Below are 25873 nucleotides of genomic sequence, written 5' to 3' on the forward strand. Positions count from 1 at the left end.
CATGAATTGAACAGACCATGATTGAGCAGCATGATGCCTGAAACCGGCATGACCAGACCAGATTGACCAGACTTTGATGACCGTCTGTTTGAGATCCATGATGGCTGACACCTTGTGACTTTGCATGGCTGTTTTGAAGCAGCACCAGAAAAGAGACTGGCTTTTGTCACCTTGTAATGTGACTTTGCATCATGGCTGTTTGTTTGCAGCAATGATGAGACATTGGCATCTGACCTTTTGACGCTTTGCAGCAGCACTTTTGGGGAATGCAGACCGACCGATTTAAGGCCTTAGGGTGTGGCCTTGTCCAATGGCTGTGCTCTGAGAATGTACCCAGAAAATCTGCTTGCTACCCAGACTAAACAGACTTTGTGGCATGACACCTATTGCCATGAGAAGTGAAGATCGTGACCGACTGTTCAGAGAGAATACACCTTGCAGCATCCTGTGCCAAGTGAGAGAGAAAGAGCAGTGAAAAATTGTTCAGCAGAAAAGCAGAGAGATATTCAAATTTCTTTGTGCACAGCTTTTCTAATATGCAGCGAGAAGAGAATTCATTTGGAATGCCTTACTTTGTGAAGCAGCAGCAGCAGACAAGTTTGTGCCTGAGCAGAGAAAGAGAAAAATGCGGGAATGAGCAGGAAGACATGCTCTGAAAGCATTTCTTGCCTGATCCACGTTTGAAAAGCAGTGAAGCTTTGTTTCTTGAGTGAAAGAGATTGAGCATTGATCTTTGAAATTTGCACTTGCATTCAACGCTGGCTGTCCCTCATTTGAAGAGCATGAGAATGGCATGGCAGGAACTGGCATGGCAACGACTGGCAAAAAGCATGACCTAGCGAGGGAGAAGAGAATTTGAAGCTGGGGTTTGGGCCTATGCCAAGGGCCAATGTGCATGGAATTGCACTGGAGAGTAACCATCTGCATTGGCATGTAAACATTCTGAATGAGTGCACCTGTGCTTTTGTTTGAACCCGCCTTTGTTCCCCGAATTTGGGAATAAAGACCTAGGGAAAAGGGAGCATATGCATCAATTTGCATCAATTGAAAGTTCTGACAAGTGGTTTTTCCCGGTGCTAACTTTGAAAAGTGAAAGGGCATGTGTGATCACTCCATGGAGACGAAATGGGGCACATATGGTACAGACACTTGATGCTTGCTCATGTCTTTTTGGAGCTCTGTGCAAAATCTCATTTAGCTTGCTGCCATTTATCAAGCAGGCCAGCCTGAATTGGCTTGTACACGTTTCTGCTGCCTGGACACTATTGGCTTGAACACTTTGCTGCTTCACACTTTGTTGCTGTGGAGAACTTTGCTACCTGAAATTTGAACCATTTGCTGAACACACTGATATGCTCTTAGTGAACACATTATCTGATTTGTGAACACTTGCTTCGTTGACATTGCATCTTTGTTGACATTCCTTGGCTGAAACCTTTTGCATTAGAAATTGGAACTGTGCACGGTTGTGAGGACACACATACCTCATGAGAACTTGGAAATACCTTGGACTGGAATATAGTAAATGAATTGGCCTATATGACCAATCTACTGACATCTGTACTGACCTTTGACACCTGAGAAAGTGATTGTCATATTTTGGGCTTGACACATTGAACTGGAAACACCTGTATCCACAGTACTTATGCATTGATTGTATGCATTGCATTTTCGTTTTGAAATTTCTGCTTGTAGAGACACTTTCACACCTTTGGCTTGTAGACACCTTTGACCTGTGACTTTTGACTTGACTTTTGACCTTTGACATTTGGCTATGCTATTCTGATTTCTGACACATTTGCAGTTATGCATTTGATATTTTAGCTTGCCACTGACAGAGTGAAAGGCTTGCATTTTTATTCTTTTAAAACAGGTTTTTTCTGCATCATGAATATATGCTTTTTTCCTTTCTGCAAATTGCTTGGTATTAGACTGCCACTTTTGCTATGTTATGTATGACATATGTTATGTTATGATTATCTAACGATAAAAGGAGAGAATTGTGGAATCTGATAAAATGAGGAGCCTGGAATTGTTATCATTAGAAGAATCACAAGACCCATTGTTAGAGAACCATTACCCAGTATTATTCCCTTACATTGCAGAAGTAGCATCATTACAGTTATCCATATATTAGACTGCCACCTTTGTATGCATTTGCAATTTGCTTATAGATTGACATGTTATGCATTATAGTGCTTGCCATTAGGAGAGAAACATGCTGGACACTTTGCCATTTGCAATAGAATGACACTTGCACCATAGACACGGTATATTTATGCATCTACATTTGCATTGGAGCACTTAGGTTGAGAGAGAGACGTATTGTTTGCAGGAGAGCAGAATGAATGGTCCTGGAAATGACACAGTGCATATTTGAAATGACATGAAGAGCCATTTAGTATGATGACAGTTTTTGTTATGCTTTGTAGTTACACATTTAGAGATATGATTGACACACATGTAGGTATGTTGAGTATGTATTTAGAATGAGTTTGTATGTAGTTAGCACTTGCATTGTGAGAGAAATCGTAAACGCTAGGAAGCATTTAACACGAGGAATCTGAATGCCATTTCTGATGGAGACACACAAAAGTTGTATTGCATTGAGCTCAGCGTGAAGATTGTTATGGTTAACACTGTGAAAGAAGGAATTTGTAAACAGCTTGGTTGATAAGAAGTCACCCTTGTCCGAGTGGACAGATGGCTCAGGCTTATCAGCTTAAGCTGGTGTGCCGCAGAGACAACAGAGGTTGGGGCCATGCAGTGAGCGACATGGAGTGGTTAGAGAGGAGAGAGAAGCCTTTTCACACAAGGAGTTGCTTTAAAAATGGGGACTAAGAGAGCATTTTGTAATGCAGAGAGATGCCAACAGTTCAATTGAATGGGGAAATAGATGGAATTAGATGGTATTTTGCACTGCAGACACCGATGGCCATGAGAGAGATATGATGTCCAATGTCAGATTGACACAGCAACTAGAACGCGACAAGAACATAACACAGACTGGCAGGCATTTTGCTATATGCTGACAGACAGACATTGTTAGTTTATAGAATGCAAGTAACCATAGGGATGAGTGCGTCAGGAATAGAGTATAACCAAGGAGGCTGGAGTTGGCTGGAGAGAGTTGCGGAGGTGTTGCTGGGAGTGATGGTGCTAGATGCGATGAGAGAGAAGTGTCTTGGTGCAGCAGAATCCGTTGGCTTGGATGTAATCGAGAGCTTGGCAGTTGGCAGTTACCAGATCTTGAGGCCTGCCACTGACTGACTGATTGCAGAGTCCTGCATAGAGGAGAGACCTGGCAAAAACAGAGCTGGAGACCAAGAGGCATGCAAATGGGAAGTATGGTTATTGGCCTAAACTGACTGATTGATTACAACAGACACTCACATAAGGGGAGAAGGGGAAACCAGACAGGGATTGTTTAGAGTGACAGTGTGAAGGATTGGTGTGGATTGGTGTGGATTTGTCCATGAAGGAGATGGATGCTGACACTTGCATTTAGACTGCATTAGACATTACAGGCTTGTATTAGAGACCTGAAAGGCTTATAGTTATTGCATGGTAGATTTGCAACAGAAGCATAAAAGGTGCAAATTCGAAAGCAGCTAGAGTTTTAGCATTGCCTGCATTATGCTTAGCTGTGTGATCATAAATAAATGTATCCCATTGTTATAATTGAATTGATTCTTGTGTTTTCTTAGTGTTTTCTTTGTGTCATGTTATTTGTGTCCACAGTAGTAAGATAGAAGTAACACAGTGCACATAGGGCCTGAGATACGAATGCAGCGGGGGGGGGGGGATATAGTGATCCATAACCCCCTAGGGGATTGTCAAAGATTGTCTGAGACCGGAGCATGCTTGCCCAGGGGGGGGGGAAAGACGATGGTTAGGGATTTGGTTTTCCAGACTAACATTGTAACATGGCCGTCTTGACCTCTGTACACGAGTTAATGCTTACACTGCCCGTAGGCCAAATGTTAGGGTCATGTACTGAGACCTTGTCCTTCGTTGACCTGTGGATAGAGGATTACCTGTGCCAACGATACTAATCCGCAAAAATATATTAATCACAATACTGTTCGAACATTGAATGTGAACACTTGTTTAACTATATTGTATGAGATATGTACGAAGTCTTAATGTTGAATCTAAAGACACACTGTTGCTATTGTAACCTATTGGAGTATGTATTAAGGATAATCTATAAATGTATAGATGCATAAATTAGGAACGAACTCGGCATGAACCGCTAGCCTGAGAAATGGTTAACCTGCAAATGGGCTGGACATCACGTTTAGAATTGTATAAAAGGTACGAATATTCTGATGTACAGTCCCACTCCCTTCACACACTGAACTGGGCTGGTATTCGCTGTGTTGTACTGAGGGCCTGATAGCTATCTGATACTTTGTTTCTTTGAAAACTGTTCAGTTGTAGAATAAAGATCTGTGTATCTTTGTAAGCCTGTGTTGGTGTATTTCCTTTTGAGGGTACTCAGCCTCGATATTTTCTTTTGCTTTTACACCAGCACTACAACAGCCCCATTTTCCCCTTTTCCCAGTGCTGGCTTAGTTGTAATGTCAGTGCTGTTTGGACTGGTAGGAGCACTGGGATCTAGGGTGATATTCTCCCTTACCCCACTAATTGTGGGTAGATTAGTAATGTTTGCTTTCCCGGTCACCCCATACACCACTGAGGCGTTCAACACCCCTTGGTTTGACTCAAAAGTTAGAGTTTGTGTTTCTTTCGAGAGTCCTTTCGACATGCTTTTTGGTGGTTCTTTCCCCCACTTTAAGATCTCTCTTGCTGCTTCTAATTGCAGTTTTTTATTCACACTCACTTCTGCCATATGGTCACACAGCAGTTTTTGCAGGAGACTATCAGCTGTACCTTCTCTATCCAGACACCTTTCGAGGGTGACAAAAGTTTCAATATGTATCAGCCTGGAGTGCATCATGGCCAGTAAGGTTGCTTGATCTGTGTAGCTTTCATTAATTGCTTCTCCCTCCACCTCAAAATTTTGTTTGGGCTTTTCAAATTGTTCAAGTTGGATGGCTAACAGCCCCCCCCACACATTTACACCACTCACCTGGGTGTCCAAAAGGGGCTTATCCCTCGCATGGAGATGGACTTGCCTTCATGTCCTCGGGCCCGGTCACCAGACCATATCCAGCTGATATGTGATCCATCCGGGAGTTAATGGGGGCGTTCAGTGATATGAGGGGGTTTTCCTCCATCATGGCACAGTATCCAAGCCCGGTCCAGACCCCAGACGCTGGACACCAAAAACTCTACCACACTGCGCTCCGCTCCTCCTCCAGATGATATAGGAGGGCGTTAGCAGGAAGGGTGAGTGTCTCCCCCCCCCAAAAAAAAAGGGAAAACCAACTGCAGAAAGCACAACGTTGCTCCAAGGTCTACAGACACTCTACCACACTTGGGCTAATCGCCCTTGCCATTTGCACCAGAACGTCCCGATCCCCGTAATTCAAGATTGTTGCAATTATTGTGCTTGGGGGAGGGCATACCAGATCAGCCCGGCAGAACGCTATGTGCCCTTTCTATAGAGAAGGATTTTGGAGGCTTCTTTGGCGTAATTAAGTCCACCTTTCACCCAAAGGAATAGGTGCAACGAAATCGATATATTACCATCAATCCCAAAATTACCATTGAAGCAACATCACGCAAAGTAACTCTGCCAAGATGACACATCGCTGGATGTGTAGCACTGTGCACCATGCCATAGATGCTAAGTTACAGGTACATTACCTCCACATCCCTCTTCCTTGTACCACTATTCACTTATGAGGCAACATATTCCAAGATAAGAACTCACCCCTCATCCCAGCAATACGATACTCCCAGAATCTCAACATGCCACAGTTAACTTTTCCTCAGACAGTCACGGGGGGCAGCTGGGCTACCATCTGCAACAAAATCCTCTATCTACAGGGTTTTGAGGGGAAACATGTTCATGCTTCCTTATGTGAGTACCCTGTGCTGAGCTCAGGGGACTTGTTAATGTGGGAGAATCCTCTTGGAACCCAGTCTGAGCGAGGGTTCCTAGCCGAGGGTGTTGCCACAATGCAGACAGCCACGTGAATGAACAATCCATGCATCAATCAGGATGGACTCACGTAGTCTTGTAGAAATAAAGAATGGTGAAAGGTGTTATGAGCTACTGGCCCGCGACGGAAAAGTGATCTGTTCCTGAGCAGCACCTGTTTGGTGTTAGCCACCACAGGAGGAGGGCATGCAAGTTATTGTATTGGCACAATCTCCAGGGAACTGAAGCACTAACATGGCAGCCCACCTGGGTTGTAAAGCTGTGTAGTGACATTCATTGGCATATAAGGATGCCAGGAACTCTGCTGCAGTGCAGCATTCCTGGCAATGTTCTGTCAAATCAAGTCCAGCAAGTGCATTGAAATGATTGCATAGGGGAGTGTTAAGTTAAAGAAAAGGCATGTGGAAATGGACTTTGAGCCCAACAGTCCTCCATCCTCATATAGATGATAAAGGAGGAGGCATAAAAATATAAGGGGGTTCAAATGAGAATTGTCCAAATATTCAGAAAGGCTCTTAAAGGAGGGGATAGAAAGAACAGGAAAAGGACGCCCCCTAACCTCCTTTCATCATCACCTTCAGAATCATTGCAAGCAGGTGATCAGAAGGGAAAGTATATAGACAAAGAGGCAGTGGCCAGAGTGTAGGCACATGCCACAGAATGTATGTGTTTTGCAGTGCAAGAAGCAGTTCAGATGGCGGATAGGATGGCTAGCGGGTACTCCCACCACATTTCAACCAAACCTGAAAACTGGGTTGACTCTTCTGCCAGGGATGAAAGAGGAATTGTTTAACGAATGGAAAGAACCAGAAAGGTTCATGTCGAAGCTGTATCTCCTTAAAGTAGCAGAAAAAGAGAGTACCTTAAACAATTCTGATACCATCCTGCCCCGTTGGGTAGGTCATTCTTCAATGGTGCTGGAGGAAGCAGTACGAGATCCAATTGATAAGAAGGTAGACTTGGACATTAAAAGGGAATATTTAGGGTATGTCCCGACTTAAGAAGTGACATATGCCACGTACCACAGCAGAAAGAGATCTTGGAGGGTTCAAGAACTTGTATAAAGCCCTCTCTGATGGTATAGATTTTGCCACCATGTTTCAAGGCAAGAAGAATCAGATAGACTTCCTCTCCGCCTGATGTATGATTGAGTGAAACCATCAGCAGCATAAGGGACTGGTGCACCGGGTAACACCAGAAAACAACAGCCATGAGAATTGCCTTCAAAGGACAGATGCTGTTAGGAGACGCACTTGAAGAAAGGGTACATAATGGCCTTGTCATAAGTTTCACTGTAATTCAGTGGTAAATCTGCCAAATTACTGCCAAAATAGTTTAACGGTTAACGCCACTCAGCCCTGTGGGTTTACCATTGGACTACGATTGGAGTCAAGAGGGTGGCAATACACATTTTTGGGGTCCATAGGACACCATGGGGATTTTGGCAGAATTACTACAGGCGGTAATTCTAATGCAGTATTTCTGCACATTTTTGGGGGTAAAGTCGAGGATTCACCTCCAGCTTGTGGCTATTAACAAAGTGAGGGATGTCATTTTCAGATCGTGATTGGTTTATTTCTGGTCAGAAAAAGTCCTGCAGAAACGGCCATGTCATGAGCAGAGAAGTCTTTATGGGAGGGAAAAAGGGGCACTTGCTCTGGGTTTAAAAAATCAGTTCCCATTTTTCACCAAACTTAAATAGCATGTCAGAGTGTTTCATGGTGTACTGCTGTGGTTCTACAGCTATTGCCAGTCTGTTGTAGACAAGTACATTCTGTTCTGTTAAATTCACCCTGTAATCCTTATTGTGTTCATTTGTGGTATACATAGTTTGAACTCTAACTACAGCACAACTCTTGCAGCATTCTCACTTTCTGTGGGGAATATATTGATCATGGGCAATAGCCAAAGTTGAAATGCATGTTTATAAATGTGAGTGTCGTGATGGTTCAGATGATAGCTCAGTGTGTCAAGTACTTACTGCTGAGATCTGTGTTCAATTAAAAAACCAAAATGCAGCAAGGCCACCTCAGCCTTTCATATATCTTAGTTAGATTAACCTACATGTATATGTACTTTGTAGCACAACAAGTGCCTTCATCACCAGTGTACCTGCACCAGATAGTGATTGCTATAAAAACGAACATAGCATCAGTATGATGACGGTCTAGAATTTGGTTTATTCAGATGGGGAGTTGGAAAACCTAGACAGCCACCTCTATAGATTAGCGTAAATTGTTAGTCTGGAGAGGTTATTAGGTGTCCAAATTCAAGACTGTGGAACCATCCGGTCTTTGCCAGCAGATGATAATAATGTGTTATTTAAATAGCGCCTTAATCCAAAGCGCTTTACAGAGCACATATTTACATACAATATCACCCAACCGAAATGGGTACTCATTTATCGACCTCGGAAAGGATGAAAGGCTGAGGATTCGAACCTGCAACCTGCAGATCTCTCTCAGATCGCAGCAGCGAGCGCTCAACCCGCCAAGCTATCTAACCTGACACAATGATCCTGGACAAATCATGGTATATCACTGACAGTACTGTACTGTTTTCTGTGAAAGGTTTTGCCTTCTCACATGCTGGTGAATTGTTTGACCCATTACCTGATCTTTCATTTTCTGTAAGCCATTTTAGTGGAAATGGCTCTAGATAGGGGAGAACAGACCAGACAAAAAAGTTTGCTTTTTCGTACACTTCAAAGGTTTTTCTGAACGTTCATAAATAACCATTTCACAAGCTTGTGTTTTGGGTGTAGTCAAAGCTTTAAGATAGGACGGAGAAACCCAGATAATCTTTTAAGATCACATCAATTCTAGGCTGGTACTTAGATACTATCCTTGATTATGGAGACAATGAAGCTTGATTTATTCTCATGTTGTATAGTTGTATAATATGTTTCTATATTGTTCGTTTTTTTAATTAACATGTTGGCTTATGTGATTTGGGTACTTTCCAAATCAGTTCTATAAAATGGGCTTATTTTAGTTCATGCTAAGAGCTTGAAAACAATGTGGTAAAGTAAAGAAATTGCAAAGGGGGCGCAAATCCCAGTTTCACCTCTTGACCAATGTGTGATCCTGGGGACCCCATTTAATCTCGTATTTGCTGACATGTCAAAAGTAATTCCCCAAACCTTTAAAAATTGTAGGCCTTCCAGAGTAATTTTGTTGTCAGGGTATGATCTTCAAAAAAGCCTCACTATGAGGTCCAATTTGTGCTTTTTTTACATTTTGGAATCACATCTGTGTTTGGAAACGTATCATCCTAAATGTGAAATGTGATGAGATCACCAATGCATTATTAATTGTGACAACACCTTTAGCGGCTCATTGTACCAGCAGATAATAGTCCGACAGCCCTTCTTAAAGGCCTTGGCTTGGCTGAAGGTTTTATCACCTAATTACAGTAGCCAGGGTTCGAGTCTGTTGCTACCTTTGGTAGGCGGTGAAAACGAAAGAAAATGGGAATGGAAAGATATGTTATGTTTTGTTTCTCTGCTTTTGTACTGGGCCGAATCACCACCATAGCAGTTTCAAAGCACTGTATCCTTGTCCAAGGCATATTGTGCCCTTGCGCTTGGTCACCAGACCGTCGTCTTTTTGCGTGGAGCAAGTTAAGAAGGGCAAAATGTTTGCACTAATATGGATGCATGTTCGTCTATTATGTACAGACTATCTTCAGAGAGAGAGGCAGCACTGCTAATAAATGGACTGGAATTCCAAGTCAGAGGTGGAGTATTATAAAATAAGGATCGAATAGTGCTGGGTGTATCAGTGGCTCGAGAGCATGCTTGTACAATTCTGGTAGAATAGCCCATCTGGGCATCAGACAGTGCCATCCTACCGAATACACATGCAGGCTCCTCTGGGGGCTTCTCCAGGATCGATTAATCGCTGAGAAGTATACGAAAAGGAGGAAAATAGCCTTTTTGTGGCCCTTTTGGACCTCAAGACGGCTTTTGATTTTGTGAATCGTAATCTTTTGTGGGTAAAGCTTAAGAGGCGTGGGATCCCATTAGGGCTCTTTCAATCAATTATCCTCCTTTATGAGAATACCTCAGCCAGGCTGAGGTGTGCAGTTACTCATAAATATTCAGTTGGCTTTATGACAAATGTAGGGGTAAAACAAGGGTGTCCATTGGCCCCACTATTGTTCTCATTATTTAGTTCAGATTTTAATCCTCAGGAGGTTTCCCAAGGGTTGATCCCGCCCCTTTCAAATGGCGTGAAATTTAGCGCATTATTACATGCCGATGACACAGTGCTCATGGATTTGACTCCAGGCAGGCTTTTGCGTAGTTTAGAATACTCCAATAAGTATTTTATGTAGCACAGCCCTAAATTAAATACTCTTAAAACTAAGGTACTTGTTTTCAGTAAAGGGAAACCACCATTTAAATGGGGTTTGGATAATCAGCCCATTGAGCTGGTGGAAGAATATACGTACTTGGGCTTGGTGTTTGCAAAAGGGGGAGGCTGGAAAAGCCACGTAAATGCAGTAGCAAAGCAAGCAGTGGTGGGCCTGAGGGGCCTTCTTAGTTTCTATTAGAAGTTTGGCAAGAAACGCTTGGATAAGTGCCTCAAGGTCCTTGCGTCCAAGGTCAATACAGCAGTCCTTTATGGTGCAGAGATTTGGGGAGCAGCTTCACGCAGCTGTTTGGATATATCTTTGAACTCAGGCTTGTGAAGGATCACAGGCCTCCCGCAGAGAGCAGGGGGGGGGGAATTCTGAGACATGAGCTGGGGATTGTTAGTATAGTATTGCAAGCACAGCAGAGGTTTTAGAATTGTATTTGAACGTTTAACTAAATTCCGCTATGAATCCAAATATTGGGATTGCTATGGGTGAATCTATGCAAAATGCTACTAAAGGTCTGAAGTGCTGGTATAATTCTGGAATGAATCTTCTTAAAGGATGGAGGTTGAGGGAAGCGATCTATCTCGCAGGGAGCGCAGATCTCTCCTAAATGAGAGCTGTAGATGTGGACTTTGAGGCTCTCTCTGTGAGATGTGCCACCCTACCTTCTAAGAATTTCTATACTCCATTGTACACCCGACCTGGTCTCATCCCAGGAAGGAAGGAAGGAAGGAAGGAAGGAAGGAAGGAAGGAAGGAAGGAAGGGAGGGAGGGAGGGAGGGAGGGAGGGAGGAAGGAAGGAAGGAAGGAAGGAAACACAGATGTTACACTCACTAGTTGGGCCTCATTATGAGTTTGCTGGTACAGTAACAATGGTAGCGTTGTTACCATACCGGCAAACTATGAGTTCTGCTCGTGGGTGCCTTTGCAGTCACCAGGTCTGACCTGGTGGACGTATCAGCACCCGCGAGCAGAACATGATGCTACCACCTTCCCCATTCCCATTGAGCCCTACGGTGCTCAAATGGGAATGGGGAAGAATTTTTTCCGGCGCCCAGAAAAGGGCAATTACCATGTCCGGCAAGATCGTAATGACCCGGTAATTGCCCTTTTCTGGCTGCCGGAAAATAATGAATACCGGCGGCAGCCTCGTAATGAGGCATTGTGTTAAATGGGTATGTACCAATCAACATGGAAGATACAAGAGGCCCTACAAGCATGACAGTTGAATGTGTGCTCATGTGGCATATAAAACCATTTATCAGAAAGTAGAAAGTGAAATTAAGTTTTGGTTGGAGACAGTTGGTCAATAAGCACACAATTCGGACTCATTACAAGTTACCAGACCGTCAAACTACTTGTTCTGCTCGGGCATACCAGCACCCGCGAGCAGAGCTTGTCGGATGCACCAGCACCATTCTCAATGATGCTGGTGCATCCGGCCTCCCCATTCCCATTGAGCCCTATTGGAATGGGGAATAAAAGTTTCCGGCCCCTCGCAATGGGAAAATACAGGGTCTGCCAGGGTTGTAATGGCCCTGTATTTCCCCAGTGCCATGTGCCTAAAAAATTCCCAAGTTTGGCGGCAGACTGCCGGTTTTACCGTCAAGGCTACCGCCAAACTTGTAATGAGGCCCAATGTCAACACAAACTGAGCAGAGAACACTGTTGGCTATTTAACTTGCAGACTTAAGTTTTGAAAATAAATGTAACCTTTGGGAGCTCAGCCCAATAACAATGTGGTAAATGTTCCATCTTTAGCACTAAACTACGCATTAAGCAACAAGGTACATTAGTTAAATGGGTTCTCATTCGTACTTCACTGATGTTTCAAAAGCATTGGGCACAGAATCAGATAGAAAATAACCATTGAATGGCCAGCCTGTATATGAAGAAATCAAACGTGTGACCCTGTTATTGATTGCCAGCACTGATATGGTAAACACGCGAACCAGCAAATCGATACCAAGGTCCTTGATCAATGCATGTCATGATTTCAGTCTCAGCATTGAATTACAAGTGATATTACACTTACCGGTAGGCATGTGCTTTGGGAATTTGAAAAACTCTTACCTCTTTCTCCTTTGCTTCCAGTATCACCTTTGGACCCTGTTGAGAAAAGCAAAAAATCTCAATGTCTCCCCACTTGTTTATCTCTTGCTCTCTTCACTGAGTACACACCCTGTGGATATCCCTAGCACCCCAATGAGAATTGCCAACATGTTTCTTTTCAACTGCATAGGAGTTAGACAAACCGCAGGGATGTTCTTAAGGATGCCCTGTGTAACCCCTTCATTATTTTTTCCAGAAAATAACTAAAGCTTCCTGATGGGGATGAGAGGATTAAAGATGTTGGCCAGCTGGAGTCCAGTAGAGGAGCACAACAAAGTCACCAGAGCCATTGGAAATAATATTATAATACATGGCAGCCTGCATTACCCGTATAAAAGATTGGAAACAATGTTCTTATTACAGGCTAGTTGTGACATCACCACTGACCTGAAATAGGACAAAGGTATGACTACCACTCTGCAATCAGTTATTACAGCTTGGTTGTGATGTCACAATGCTTGTTGCTGCAGCCAGCATAAACCCGATTTCCAGCTGCCACTGCAATACTTAATTAAAGTTGCGACAAGCGTTTCAAATTCAAATCTTTTAAAATAGCTGTCGGTGACACTTTATAACCATTAACTGATAATGAATTGTTTATAATCATATGCTTATGTTGTGCACTGCTAAACACTAGCGATGCAATAACTGTGTAAACAAATAAACATAAAAAGCTAATTAAGTACAGCACATCTATAGCAAAAACAGGAGTTATAAACAATTAGGAGAAAAATAGAGAAAAGAGGAGAGAAAAGAAGGGGTGGGATAAAGGTAAACAGTGATGTTAGGTAAGATTTTCACAGAACTATAAACTGCCTGATTCATGGAATTATTTGCGTGAAAAATGCAGATTTGCGCACCTTTCTGCCTGAAAATCCCCATACTTCAAACAGGGATTTTCGGGCAGAAAGGTGTGAAAATCTGCATTTTTTACGCAAATAAGGGCCTGTTGTTGCTGGGTTGCCCTAGGGGCTCCCCTTTTAACTTTCGTTTGCTAACCTTTAGAGAACTACAGTTCCCAAGAGTCGAAAGGATCTTTGGATCCCTTTTACATTTTGTTAAGTGAAACCAGCACACCCCACCTTATGTGGAGGGCTGGTGAGACACAATGTATCTCCTTTCACATTAAAACTGTAACAATTCTGTTACAGTGACAAACTTACCTTCAATGGCTGGTGGCAGTGATACCTTGTATTAATTTGGTGCACCTTTACCACGGGCTGTGTTCACAACTGCAGCAAAGGCACCTAAGGGTACTCATTTTACCAAAATGGTCCCTGTCTTCTTTTTTCGCCATTCTAGTGTTTCTTGTTGTTTCTTGTTCCTTCCCCTGACATCCAGGGCAGGAAATTCCTTTGTGTCACTTTTATCTTCGGCGGGAGTCCCCTGGACTCCCTGCCCAGGCTCCAGTCTGTCTGTGAGGGCAGGAAGCGAGGGAGGAGTCCAACAGCCCTTTGTGTTACACCTTGCCTGAATGGGAACAGATCCCATTGGGGGGTTTGCTTTCCTGATGGGACAATCAGACCGCCCCGTCTTGTAAAATGCGGGGACAGAATGCAGAGGTTGTGCTGTAGTTACAGATCAATACTGCAAACCTGGAAGCTGAAGAAAAGCCGACCACTGGAATGAAAACCAAAGAGGATGATGAAGGAAAAGCGGCTGAAACGATTTCCAATGACCAGAGAGCCTGCTGTGTAACCGGAGCCTGCTGTAGCCCTTCCTTAAAATCAACCTGGAGACTCCGAAAACAATGACCCCAATGCAGAATCTGGGGAGATCCACTAGACTCAAGAAGACCTGCATTTTCAACCATTCCATGCATTGCTGCGAACTTGCGTTGTTGCAATACCCCAATACCCTGAGACCTTGAGCCACTGTGAGGTTCACAGTCTTCCAAATTCCGAATGTTGCGGAAACTTCATGGGCATCCTAGTGGATCTGAAAAGACAAGAAACAAGTCCAAAAAGTCCCCTCAACAGAGTGCTGGACCTTTGTAATGATGAGAATTCCACCACGATTTTCTGTCTTCTTCTGTGCTCCTTGAAAAGGCGCCAACTCAGCAGAACCACATTCAGCCACGAGGGAAACCTTGCCTAGAGCACTCTTCATTGATCCCTGCTGCAAAGTCCCTTCCAAGGTCTTGTTTTCAGTCACCACGACAAGGAATCCACTAACTGGGTATTTGGCTGCAGACCATGAGGTCCTCCTGCTGCAAAATCTTCTCCAATGCCGAGGTACTGTGTTGGCTTGGATATGTCCTTACCTTAAGTCAGTTTGAATTTCTGTGTAGCTGTGGGGTGTCTTCTGTGATGGGGAGGCCTCTCATTCAGTGTACCCAGTCCCACTGCTAGAATCCTGCTAGGGTGTCTTCTGCGAAGCCCCTGGACCCTCTTCTAACTTAGAAGTAAAGTACTTTCCTGTTTGCCCAGATTTCATGAAGAATTCTGACTTTTGCTACTAAACATCCTATACTGACACTGCCTGTTGGTCACTAGTCCTAGTGAAACCCCTTCTGCCACTGAGAACACTCATGCTCCCAGAATAAGGGAAAGACTTTCAAGGGATTGGTACTTTTGCCTAGAAAAGAAAAGAAGTGTTTAAAAGTTACTTACTTGTTAAGAATTGGTTGGTAACTAAAACTCCAAGAGTAAACAGTTACAAAAGTTCTTACTTACCTTGGATGTGTGATGGACTATTCTTAAAAGTATGGTTAACATCTTTTCTTCCTTAGCAAAAGTTTTGCCAGTCTAATGAAGGTATTTTACTCTCCTGTGATTAGGTTGTGCCTCTTCCCAAAAGTATAGCTTTGGTTTCACCAGATTATTCCTGCAGGGTAATTGTGTGAGTGTCCTCCAACTGTTGGTACCACCAGATTAGTCCTATGAGGATAATTGTATGAGTGTCCCCCAGCTGGGTCTTGCTTGCCCTGACTTGCCTCTAGCCTGCCTAGAATAAGTCTACATTAGGTTGTTGCCTAACTAGAATAACTGAGTTATTCAGAAAAAGTGTACCATTAGGGTTTACTTTCCCTGTGCTATCTAACGTAGAGTCTGTAGTTCTAACTGTCCCTGATAATTCATACTTCAGTTATCCTTATAGCTGGCAAAGATCTAACCTGGACTGCTTGTGAGATATAAAAAGTGTATGAGTTTTACTTACCTTGTGTTAGCTGTGTGCCATCCAAAAATAAGTTACAAGAGTTACTGCTGATCTCTATCTGTAGTTCACTGATCTCAAAAGCATCTGTAATTGAATATTATATCCCTAGGTTTTACTCACCTAGTATAACTGTGTGTTATCACAAAAGTAGTTAAAGATTTTTACTGCACCTGCAATAAGTGTTCCACTATTCACAAAAAGTATATTGTCCAGTTGACTGATTATGTGATTTGAACTGAGAGTCACTATACAACTGGGAGGATCTACTGCCTTTGCATTACTGAATGTAATTGTGAAAAGTAACCATTGGTTTTTACTTCCCAAGAATAGGTGTGACCTATACTGAATGTGTATAAAAAGGTTTTGACGTTCCTAGAAATACTGTTCGATATTTCAAATAAGGTCTACACTTGAGTCTGTGTTCCTTCAAGTACAGTGTTGTGTTTTTTTAATATTGTGATTTCATATAATGTGTTAGTATGTGTTACATAAATAGAGTTTCAGTGTTTCTTTGGACCATTTGTATTACAATTTCACTTGCACTCATTCTACAGCCCTCTCTCCCTCCTAAAATAAATCTGGCTGCTCTGTCTGCACTACCATGTACTCAGGTCGTACAGCCTTATACTAAGAGTGGAGTCGTGTGCTACCTCAGTTGAATGGTTTTACTAAGCCCTTAGTTGGACTTCAAAAAAACTGTCCTAACACTGTGGCATGCTCTGGGATAAATGTTGATTGCATTAAGTTGATTATTGATATACTTTGTGCCCAAAGGAAACCATCCAGTAGGTTTAGTTTAGCCAAAGTAAAGTGTACTTATTGTATTTAACACAAGAACCAACACCATGGCCTGATTTAGTCCTGATGACTACACTTATGCTAAAATGAAAAATGTGTTCACATTGTGTAAAGAGAAGGGCCTCAATTGTAAAGGAAGTAAGCTTGAATTATTACAAAGGTTATGGGACCATATGCATGGTTTAAGTGAACATGTGTCCACTTCTAACAATATTACTCAGTGTGAGGATGTTGAGGGTTTAGACAGCTGTCCAAGCTCCTCAGAGGAGGAATATGAGGGTTCTGATGAGGAAGATGCTAGTTCGCCCCCACTTCATCTCCTGCCTCTACCTTACTGCCTACCATGAGCTCTGAGATATCTAAGGAATTGGATATAAGACAATACCTGTGGAAAAACAATTTGAATAGGAACAAATCATAGCATGTCTGTAGAAGACAGTTTTCTGGACCCCTCTTCTTTTTCCAGGCCTTCTGAATCTACAGCTTCCAGGTTTCCAGAATTGGTGAGTCAGTATGACATGAAGTGTAACATTGTTGAATGGCTGAAAACGTTTCACCTCACTTGTAAAAGGTTTGGTCTGTGTGAGAGTGATAGAATACCCTGGGTTCTTTTTAGACGTCCCAAGAGAGACTACCAAGTGCTCTTGGATTTGCATGAAGTAGAAAGAGGTAACTGGGATAGGGTAAAAGAAGCTCTAATAGATAGATATAAGAACAAAGCTTCTCCATATCTAAACCCCGTAATGGACTCTGAGAATAGAGGTAGGTCAAAAAGTGCTATCTCCTCATCCTTTCAGAAATCTGTCAATACTGAGTATAGCAGAAAAGCTGTAGCTGTAGGCTCAGCTGAGCCCCCTTGTAAAAAGGCTGAGGCTCTTAACCTTGAAGTGAGAGAGGTCCCCTCGGGAGACCCCTCCTTAGAGGTTAAAGGCATTTACTGCCACTCTGAAGGGCACTTGGGTGTAGCACCCATAACTTCATATAGGGATAAAACCCCTAGGCCCACAAAGCTAGAGATCACTCATGTGATCCAACCTTTAGCTGCTGCTAAAGTGATAGAGCGTCTTGAAAAACCACATGTAGTGGAATTGGTTCCACTAGTTCCCAGAAACTTAAAAACGTCTGTCCTAATACCAATATGGTGTAATACCATTAACCAGGTCACTGCTGTGACCCCACCTTCAGCTAACACTGTGGTGAATGAACCTCTTGAAAACCCACCTAGAGTGGAAGTGGTTCGCCCCGTGGATAGAAACTTGAAAATTCCTGTCCAATCTATAACACTGTGTAAAAACTTTGTTGAAGCTGACAGGAACCTTGGTGTACATGTCACACACCCTGTGTGGTTTATGTCCTTTAGAAAAAAAGCTCCCTTCAGTAAAACCTGTAGTGGCTGAACCATTTGAAAACCCACTTACAGTGAAAGTGGTTCTAAAAACTCTAAACATGGATACACCTAAAAATCCACTTACAGTGGAGGTTATCCAGATGGATGTAAAAAGCTTAGGTGTTTGCAACAAACCTAAGAGGACAAGGAGTTTTCTTGACCCCAAGGTAGGAATTGAGTTTTCTCCTTTAGTTCAGAGTGCCCAGAATGAAACTTCCAGGACTGAAAACCAAAAAGAGTTATAAGAAACCTAAGACTAGCTTTCTTACTAGGCCTTCTAATAAAAAGCCTCAAACTTCAACTACTCCTACAGGAGAGATGGATAGGTGTTCTGACAAGGCTAGGGTCTCTGTTTCAAGAGCCAACTCTAAACCTGTGGGATCCTCTACAGAGAATCCTACTGTAAATCCAAATGTTAGCAGGGAAACCTCTAAAAAAGGCAACTCTAAATCTAGACTAATAGGGAAATGGGAGCCCAAAACAAGTCTTTGACCCACACTGCTTCGGAGGAAGGGGTGGATAGACAAGTTGGAAACCTAACTATGCCTTTGAGGACGGTTAACCTCAAAACTGGTGGAAATCCAGAAAATATATGTCAAAGGCTAAACCCCTTGACATTGTGGGATCTTCTGCTGAAGACCCCCTGCTAAATCCTAGTGTTAAAAGGGAAACCCCTAACCAAGGTAAAAGTAGATCTAAGAGGAAGTGGAAGGATGTACAATGCTTTGCCACAATCCCTCCAATTAGGATACCTGAGACCCAACCTGCGCCTGTGAGAGAGGTGGTGAGGATCATGGAGACCACTCTAGGTCTAAGGGGTTTCTTCATAAGAACCCTTTTAAAAAGCCTATTGTACGTTCAGAAGTTGTCACAACTTCTGAGGGACTGTTTAATCAGACCCCCTATACATTAGACTAGAGCAAATGGCCCAGCACTACTTGTAGGTCATATAGTTTGCAAATGATAACTAATATGAAAAGAATTAATTTTACAAAAGTAGCGGGCGCCCCTCTCTCGCAAGAACAGACATGATAACCTGTTCAGTGGTTATTTACCACTTGAGAGTTCGCAGCCACTGCTTTTACTCACTGTGCCTTTCACAGATGGGAAATATCCATTTGCATATCAGTCTTTGTCCTGCCCAGGGGCAGTCCAGCACCAAAATACAATGGCAATTCCAATCTGAACGAGAGTACCACCAGCAACCCCATACACGTATTTCACCCTTGTTGGGGATCATCAGTGAGGTGAAGCTGATGCCTCTCTAAGCACAGTGAGAGGGAGACCACGTCTGGTTGCCCCCAGGAGACCTAGGGTTACCAATCCCAGGTTCCTTAACAAATAATTTTACAAAGGTAGCGGGCGCCCCTCTCTCGCAAGAACAGACATGATAACCTGTTCGGTGGTTATTAACCACTTGAGAGTTCGCAGCCACTGCTTTTACTCACTGTGCCTTTCACAGATGGGAAATATCCATTTGCATATCAGTCTTTGTCCTGCCCAGGGGCAGTCCAGCACCGAAATACAATGGCAATTCCAATCTGAACGAGAGTACCACCAGCAACCCCATACACGTGTTTCACCCTTGTTGGGGATCATCAGTGAGGTGAAGCTGATGCCTCTCTAAGCACAGTGAGAGGGAGACCACGTCTGGTTGCCCCCAGGAGACCTAGGGTTACCAATCCCAGGTTCCTTAACAAATAATTTTACAAAGGTAGCGGGCGCCCCTCTCTCGCAAGAACAGACATGATAACCTGTTCGGTGGTTATTAACCACTTGAGAGTTCGCAGCCACTGCTTTTACTCACTGTGCCTTTCACAGATGGGAAATATCCATTTGCATATCAGTCTTTGTCCTGCCCAGGGGCAGTCCAGCACCGAAATACAATGGCAATTCCAATCTGAACGAGAGTACCACCAGCAACACCATACACGTGTTTCACCCTTGTTGGGGATCATCAGTGAGGTGAAGCTGATGCCTCTCTAAGCACAGTGAGAGGGAGACCACGTCTGGTTGCCCCCAGGAGACCTAGGGTTACCAATCCCAGGTTCCTTAACAAATAATTTTACAAAGGTAGCGGGCGCCCCTCTCTCGCAAGAACAGACATGATAACCTGTTCGGTGGTTATTAACCACTTGAGAGTTCGCAGCCACTGCTTTTACTCACTGTGCCTTTCACAGATGGGAAATATCCATTTGCATATCAGTCTTTGTCCTGCCCAGGGGCAGTCCAGCACCGAAATACAATGGCAATTCCAATCTGAACGAGAGTACCACCAGCAACCCCATACACGTGTTTCACCCTTGTTGGAGATCATCAGTGAGGTGAAGCTGATGCCTCTCTAAGCACAGTGAGAGGGAGACCACGTCTGGTTGCCCCCAGGAGACCTAGGGTTACCAATCCCAGGTTCCTTAACAAATAATTTTACAAAGGTAGCAGGCGCCCCTCTCTCGCAAGAACAGACATGATAAACTGTTTGGTGGTTATTAACCACTTGAGAGTTCGCAGCCACTGCTTTTACTCACTGTGCCTTTCACAGATGGGAAATATCCATTTTCATATCAGTCTTTGTCCTGCCCAGGGGCAGTCCAGCACCGAAATACAATGGCAATTCCAATCTGAACGAGAGTGCCACCAGCAACCCCATACACATGTTTCACCCTTGTTGGGGATCACCAGTGAGGTGAAGCTGATGCCTCTCTAAGCACAGTGAGAGGGAGACCACGTCTGGTTGCCCCCAGGAGACCTAGGGTTACCAATCCCAGGTTCCTTAACAAATAATTTTACAAAGGTAGCGGGCGCCCCTCTCTCGCAAGAACAGACATGATAACCTGTTCGGTGGTTATTAACCACTTGAGAGTTCGCAGCCACTGCTTTTACTCACTGTGCCTTTCACAGATGGGAAATATCCATTTGCATATCAGTCTTTGTCCTGCCCAGGGGCAGTCCAGCACCGAAATACAATGGCAATTCCAATCTGAACGAGAGTACCACCAGCAACCCCATACACGTGTTTCACCCTTGTTGGGGATCATCAGTGAGGTGAAGCTGATGCCTCTCTAAGCACAGTGAGAGGGAGACCACGTCTGGTTGCCCCCAGGAGACCTAGGTTTACCAATCCCAGGTTCCTTAACAAATAATTTTACAAAGGTAGCGGGCGCCCCTCTCTCGCAAGAACAGACATGATAACCTGTTCAGTGGTTATTAACCACTTGAGAGTTCGCAGCCACTGCTTTTACTCACTGTGCCTTTCACAGATGGGAAATATCCTTTTGCATATCAGTCTTTGTCCTGCCCAGGGGCAGTCCAGCACCGAAATACAATGGCAATTCCAATCTGAACGAGAGTACCACCAGCAACCCCATACACGTGTTTCACCCTTGTTGGGGATCATCAGTGAGGTGAAGCTGATGCCTCTCTAAGCACAGTGAGAGGGAGACCACGTCTGGTTGCCCCCAGGAGACCTAGGGTTACCAATCCCAGGTTCCTTAACAAATAATTTTACAAAGGTAGCAGGCGCCCCTCTCTCGCAAGAACAGACATGATAACCTGTTCGGTGGTTATTAACCACTTGAGAGTTCGCAGCCACTGCTTTTACTCACTGTGCCTTTCACAGATGGGAAATATCCATTTGCATATCAGTCTTTGTCCTGCCCAGGGGCAGTCCAGCACCGAAATACAATGGCAATTCCAATCTGAACGAGAGTACCACCAGCAACCCCATACACGTGTTTCACCCTTGTTGGGGATCATCAGTGAGGTGAAGCTGATGCCTCTCTAAGCACAGTGAGAGGGAGACCACGTCTGGTTGCCCCCAGGAGACCTAGGGTTACCAATCCCAGGTTCCTTAACAAATAATTTTACAAAGGTAGCGGGCGCCCCTCTCTCGCAAGAACAGACATGATAACCTGTTCGGTGGTTATTAACCACTTGAGAGTTCGCAGCCACTGCTTTTACTCACTGTGCCTTTCACAGATGGGAAATATCCATTTGCATATCAGTCTTTGTCCTGCCCAGGGGCAGTCCAGCACCGAAATACAATGGCAATTCCAATCTGAACGAGAGTACCACCAGCAACCCCATACACGTGTTTCACCCTTGTTGGGGATCATCAGTGAGGTGAAGCTGATGCCTCTCTAAGCACAGTGAGAGGGAGACCACGTCTGGTTTCCCCCAGGAGACCTAGGGTTACCAATCCCAGGTTCCTTAACAAATAATTTTACAAAGGTAGCGGGCGCCCCTCTCTCGCAAGAACAGACATGATAACCTGTTCGGTGGTTATTAACCACTTGAGAGTTCGCAGCCACTGCTTTTACTCACTGTGCCTTTCACAGATGGGAAATATCCATTTGCATATCAGTCTTTGTCCTGCCCAGGGGCAGTCCAGCACCGAAATACAATGGCAATTCCAATCTGAACGAGAGTACCACCAGCAACCCCATACACGTGTTTCACCCTTGTTGGGGATCATCAGTGAGGTGAAGCTGATGCCTCTCTAAGCACAGTGAGAGGGAGACCACATCTGGTTGCCTCCAGGAGACCTAGGGTTACCAATCCCAGGTTCCTTAACAAATAATTTTACAAAGGTAGCGGGCGCCCCTCTCTCGCAAGAACAGACATGATAACCTGTTCGGTGGTTATTAACCACTTGAGAGTTCGCAGCCACTGCTTTTACTCACTGTGCCTTTCACAGATGGGAAATATCCATTTGCATATCAGTCTCCTGGGGGCAACCAGACGTGGTCTCCCTCTCACTGTGCTTAGAGAGGCATCAGCTTCACCTCACTGATGATCCCCAACAAGGGTGAAACACATGTATGGGGTTGCTGGTGGTACTCTCGTTCAGATTGGAATTGCCATTGTATTTCGGTGCTGGACTGCCCCTGGGCAGGACAAAGACTGATATGCAAATGGATATTTCCCATCTGTGAAAGGCACAGTGGGTAAAAGCAGTGGCTGCGAACTCTCAAGTGGTTAATAACCACTGAACAGGTTATCATGTCTGTTCTTGCGAGAGAGGGGCGCCCGCTACCTTTGTTAAACTATTTTTTAAGGAACCTGGGATTGGTAACCCTAGGTCTCCTGGGGGCAACCAGACGTGGTCTCCCTCTCACTGTGCTTAGAGAGGCATCAGCTTCACCTCACTGATGATCCCCAACAAGGGTGAAACCCGTGTATGGGGTTGCTGGTGGCACTCTCGTTCAGATTGGAATTGCCATTGTATTTCGGTGCTGGACTGCCCCTGGGCAGGACAAAGACTGATATGCAAATGGATATTTCCCATCTGTGAAAGGCACAGTGGGTAAAAGCAGTGGCTGCGAACTCTCAAGTGGTTAATAACCACTGAACAGGTTATCATGTCTGTTCTTGCGAGAGAGGGGCGCCCGCTACCTTTGTTAAGCTATTTTTTAAGGAACCTGGGATTGGTAACCCTAGGTCTCCTGGGGGCAACCAGACGTGGTCTCCCTCTCACTGTGCTTAGAGAGGCATCAGCTTCACCTCACTGATGATCCCCAACAAGGGTGAAACACATGTATGGGGTTGCTGGTGGTACTCTCGTTCAGATTGGAATTGCCATTGTATTTCGGTGCTGGACTGCCCCTGGGCAGGACAAAGACTGATATGCAAATGGATATTTCCCATCTGTGAAAGGCACAGTGGGTAAAAGCAGTGGCTGCGAACTCTCAAGTGGTTAATAACCACTGAACAGGTTATCATGTCTGTTCTTGCGAGAGAGGGGCGCCCGCTACCTTTGTTAAACTATTTTTTAAGGAACCTGGGATTGGTAACCCTAGGTCTCCTGGGGGCAACCAGACGTGGTCTCCCTCTCACTGTGCTTAGAGAGGCATCAGCTTCACCTCACTGATGATCCCCAACAAGGGTGAAACACGTGTATGGGGTTGCTGGTGGTACTCTCGTTCAGATTGGAATTGCCATTGTATTTCGGTGCTGGACTGCCCCTGGGCAGGACAAAGACTGATATGCAAATGGATATTTCCCATCTGTGAAAGGCACAGTGGGTAAAAGCAGTGGCTGTGAACTCTCAAGTGGTTAATAACCACTGAACAGGTTATCATGTCTGTTCTTGCGAGAGAGGGGCGCCCGCTACCTTTGTTAAACTATTTTTTAAGGAACCTGGGATTGGTAACCCTAGGTCTCCTGGGGGCAACCAGACGTGGTCTCCCTCTCACTGTGCTTAGAGAGGCATCAGCTTCACCTCACTGATGATCCCCAACAAGGGTGAAACACGTGTATGGGGTTGCTGGTGGTACTCTCGTTCAGATTGGAATTGCCATTGTATTTCGGTGCTGGACTGCCCCTGGGCAGGACAAAGACTGATATGCAAATGGATATTTCCCATCTGTGAAAGGCACAGTGGGTAAAAGCAGTGGCTGCGAACTCTCAAGTGGTTAATAACCACTGAACAGGTTATCATGTCTGTTCTTGCGAGAGAGGGGCGCCCGCTACCTTTGTTAAGCTATTTTTTAAGGAACCTGGGATTGGTAACCCTAGGTCTCCTGGGGGCAACCAGACGTGGTCTCCCTCTCACTGTGCTTAGAGAGGCATCAGCTTCACCTCACTGATGATCCCCAACAAGGGTGAAACACATGTATGGGGTTGCTGGTGGTACTCTCGTTCAGATTGGAATTGCCATTGTATTTCGGTGCTGGACTGCCCCTGGGCAGGACAAAGACTGATATGCAAATGGATATTTCCCATCTGTGAAAGGCACAGTGGGTAAAAGCAGTGGCTGCGAACTCTCAAGTGGTTAATAACCACTGAACAGGTTATCATGTCTGTTCTTGCGAGAGAGGGGCGCCCGCTACCTTTGTTAAACTATTTTTTAAGGAACCTGGGATTGGTAACCCTAGGTCTCCTGGGGGCAACCAGACGTGGTCTCCCTCTCACTGTGCTTAGAGAGGCATCAGCTTCACCTCACTGATGATCCCCAACAAGGGTGAAACACGTGTATGGGGTTGCTGGTGGTACTCTCGTTCAGATTGGAATTGCCATTGTATTTCGGTGCTGGACTGCCCCTGGGCAGGACAAAGACTGATATGCAAATGGATATTTCCCATCTGTGAAAGGCACAGTGGGTAAAAGCAGTGGCTGCGAACTCTCAAGTGGTTAATAACCACTGAACAGGTTATCATGTCTGTTCTTGCGAGAGAGGGGCGCCCGCTACCTTTGTTAAACTATTTTTTAAGGAACCTGGGATTGGTAACCCTAGGTCTCCTGGGGGCAACCAGACGTGGTCTCCCTCTCACTGTGCTTAGAGAGGCATCAGCTTCACCTCACTGATGATCCCCAACAAGGGTGAAACACGTGTATGGGGTTGCTGGTGGTACTCTCGTTCAGATTGGAATTGCCATTGTATTTCGGTGCTGGACTGCCCCTGGGCAGGACAAAGACTGATATGCAAATGGATATTTCCCATCTGTGAAAGGCACAGTGGGTAAAAGCAGTGGCTGCGAACTCTCAAGTGGTTAATAACCACTGAACAGGTTATCATGTCTGTTCTTGCGAGAGAGGGGCGCCCGCTACCTTTGTTAAACTAATATGAAAAGAAGTATCACAGAAAGGGTTGCAAAATGATTGCTAGTTGACTCAGCAAACAGTTTAATCGACTCGAAGCAAGAGATCCATCAAGTTGAGGATTATATCCTCCTGTTCCTTAGTCTCGGGGGGAACGAGTGTTAGGTAAGATTGTCACAGAACTGCTAAATCTTCCTGACCTGGGTCAACCCCAGAACCCTTTCCTTTATTTGTGGGATTTTTCCTTAATACCTCAGTGAGTGGAAACCTTTTTCCACACTCACATAATCTGTAACTCTTTTTATGGGTGTCATTTTTTTGACTCTCCATAGTGTCTTTTTAAAGTTATCTTCTTTTACAACTTATTGGCAATAAGTGCCTGTTGTTGATGGGTTGCCCTAGCGGCTCCCCTTTTAACTTTATTTTTCTAACCTTGAGAGAAC

General features: G+C 44.5%; 1 protein-coding gene across 1 annotated transcript in view; it reads right to left on the reverse strand.

Annotated features, from left to right (window-relative positions):
* Positions 1-25873, reverse strand: part of LOC138471871 (ficolin-1-like) — a 546996-nt gene that overhangs the window by 423704 nt on the left and 97419 nt on the right. Inside the window, exon 4 of the mRNA XM_069609730.1 lies at positions 12512-12547. Within this exon, the coding sequence (XP_069465831.1) occupies positions 12512-12547 (36 nt within the window). The remainder of the gene's footprint in view (positions 1-12511; positions 12548-25873) is intronic.

Source organism: Ambystoma mexicanum, chromosome 8, assembly GCF_040938575.1.
Source record: "Ambystoma mexicanum isolate Mex_15411 chromosome 8, UKY_AmexF1_1, whole genome shotgun sequence".
NCBI classification, from domain to species: Eukaryota; Metazoa; Chordata; class Amphibia; order Caudata; family Ambystomatidae; genus Ambystoma; species Ambystoma mexicanum.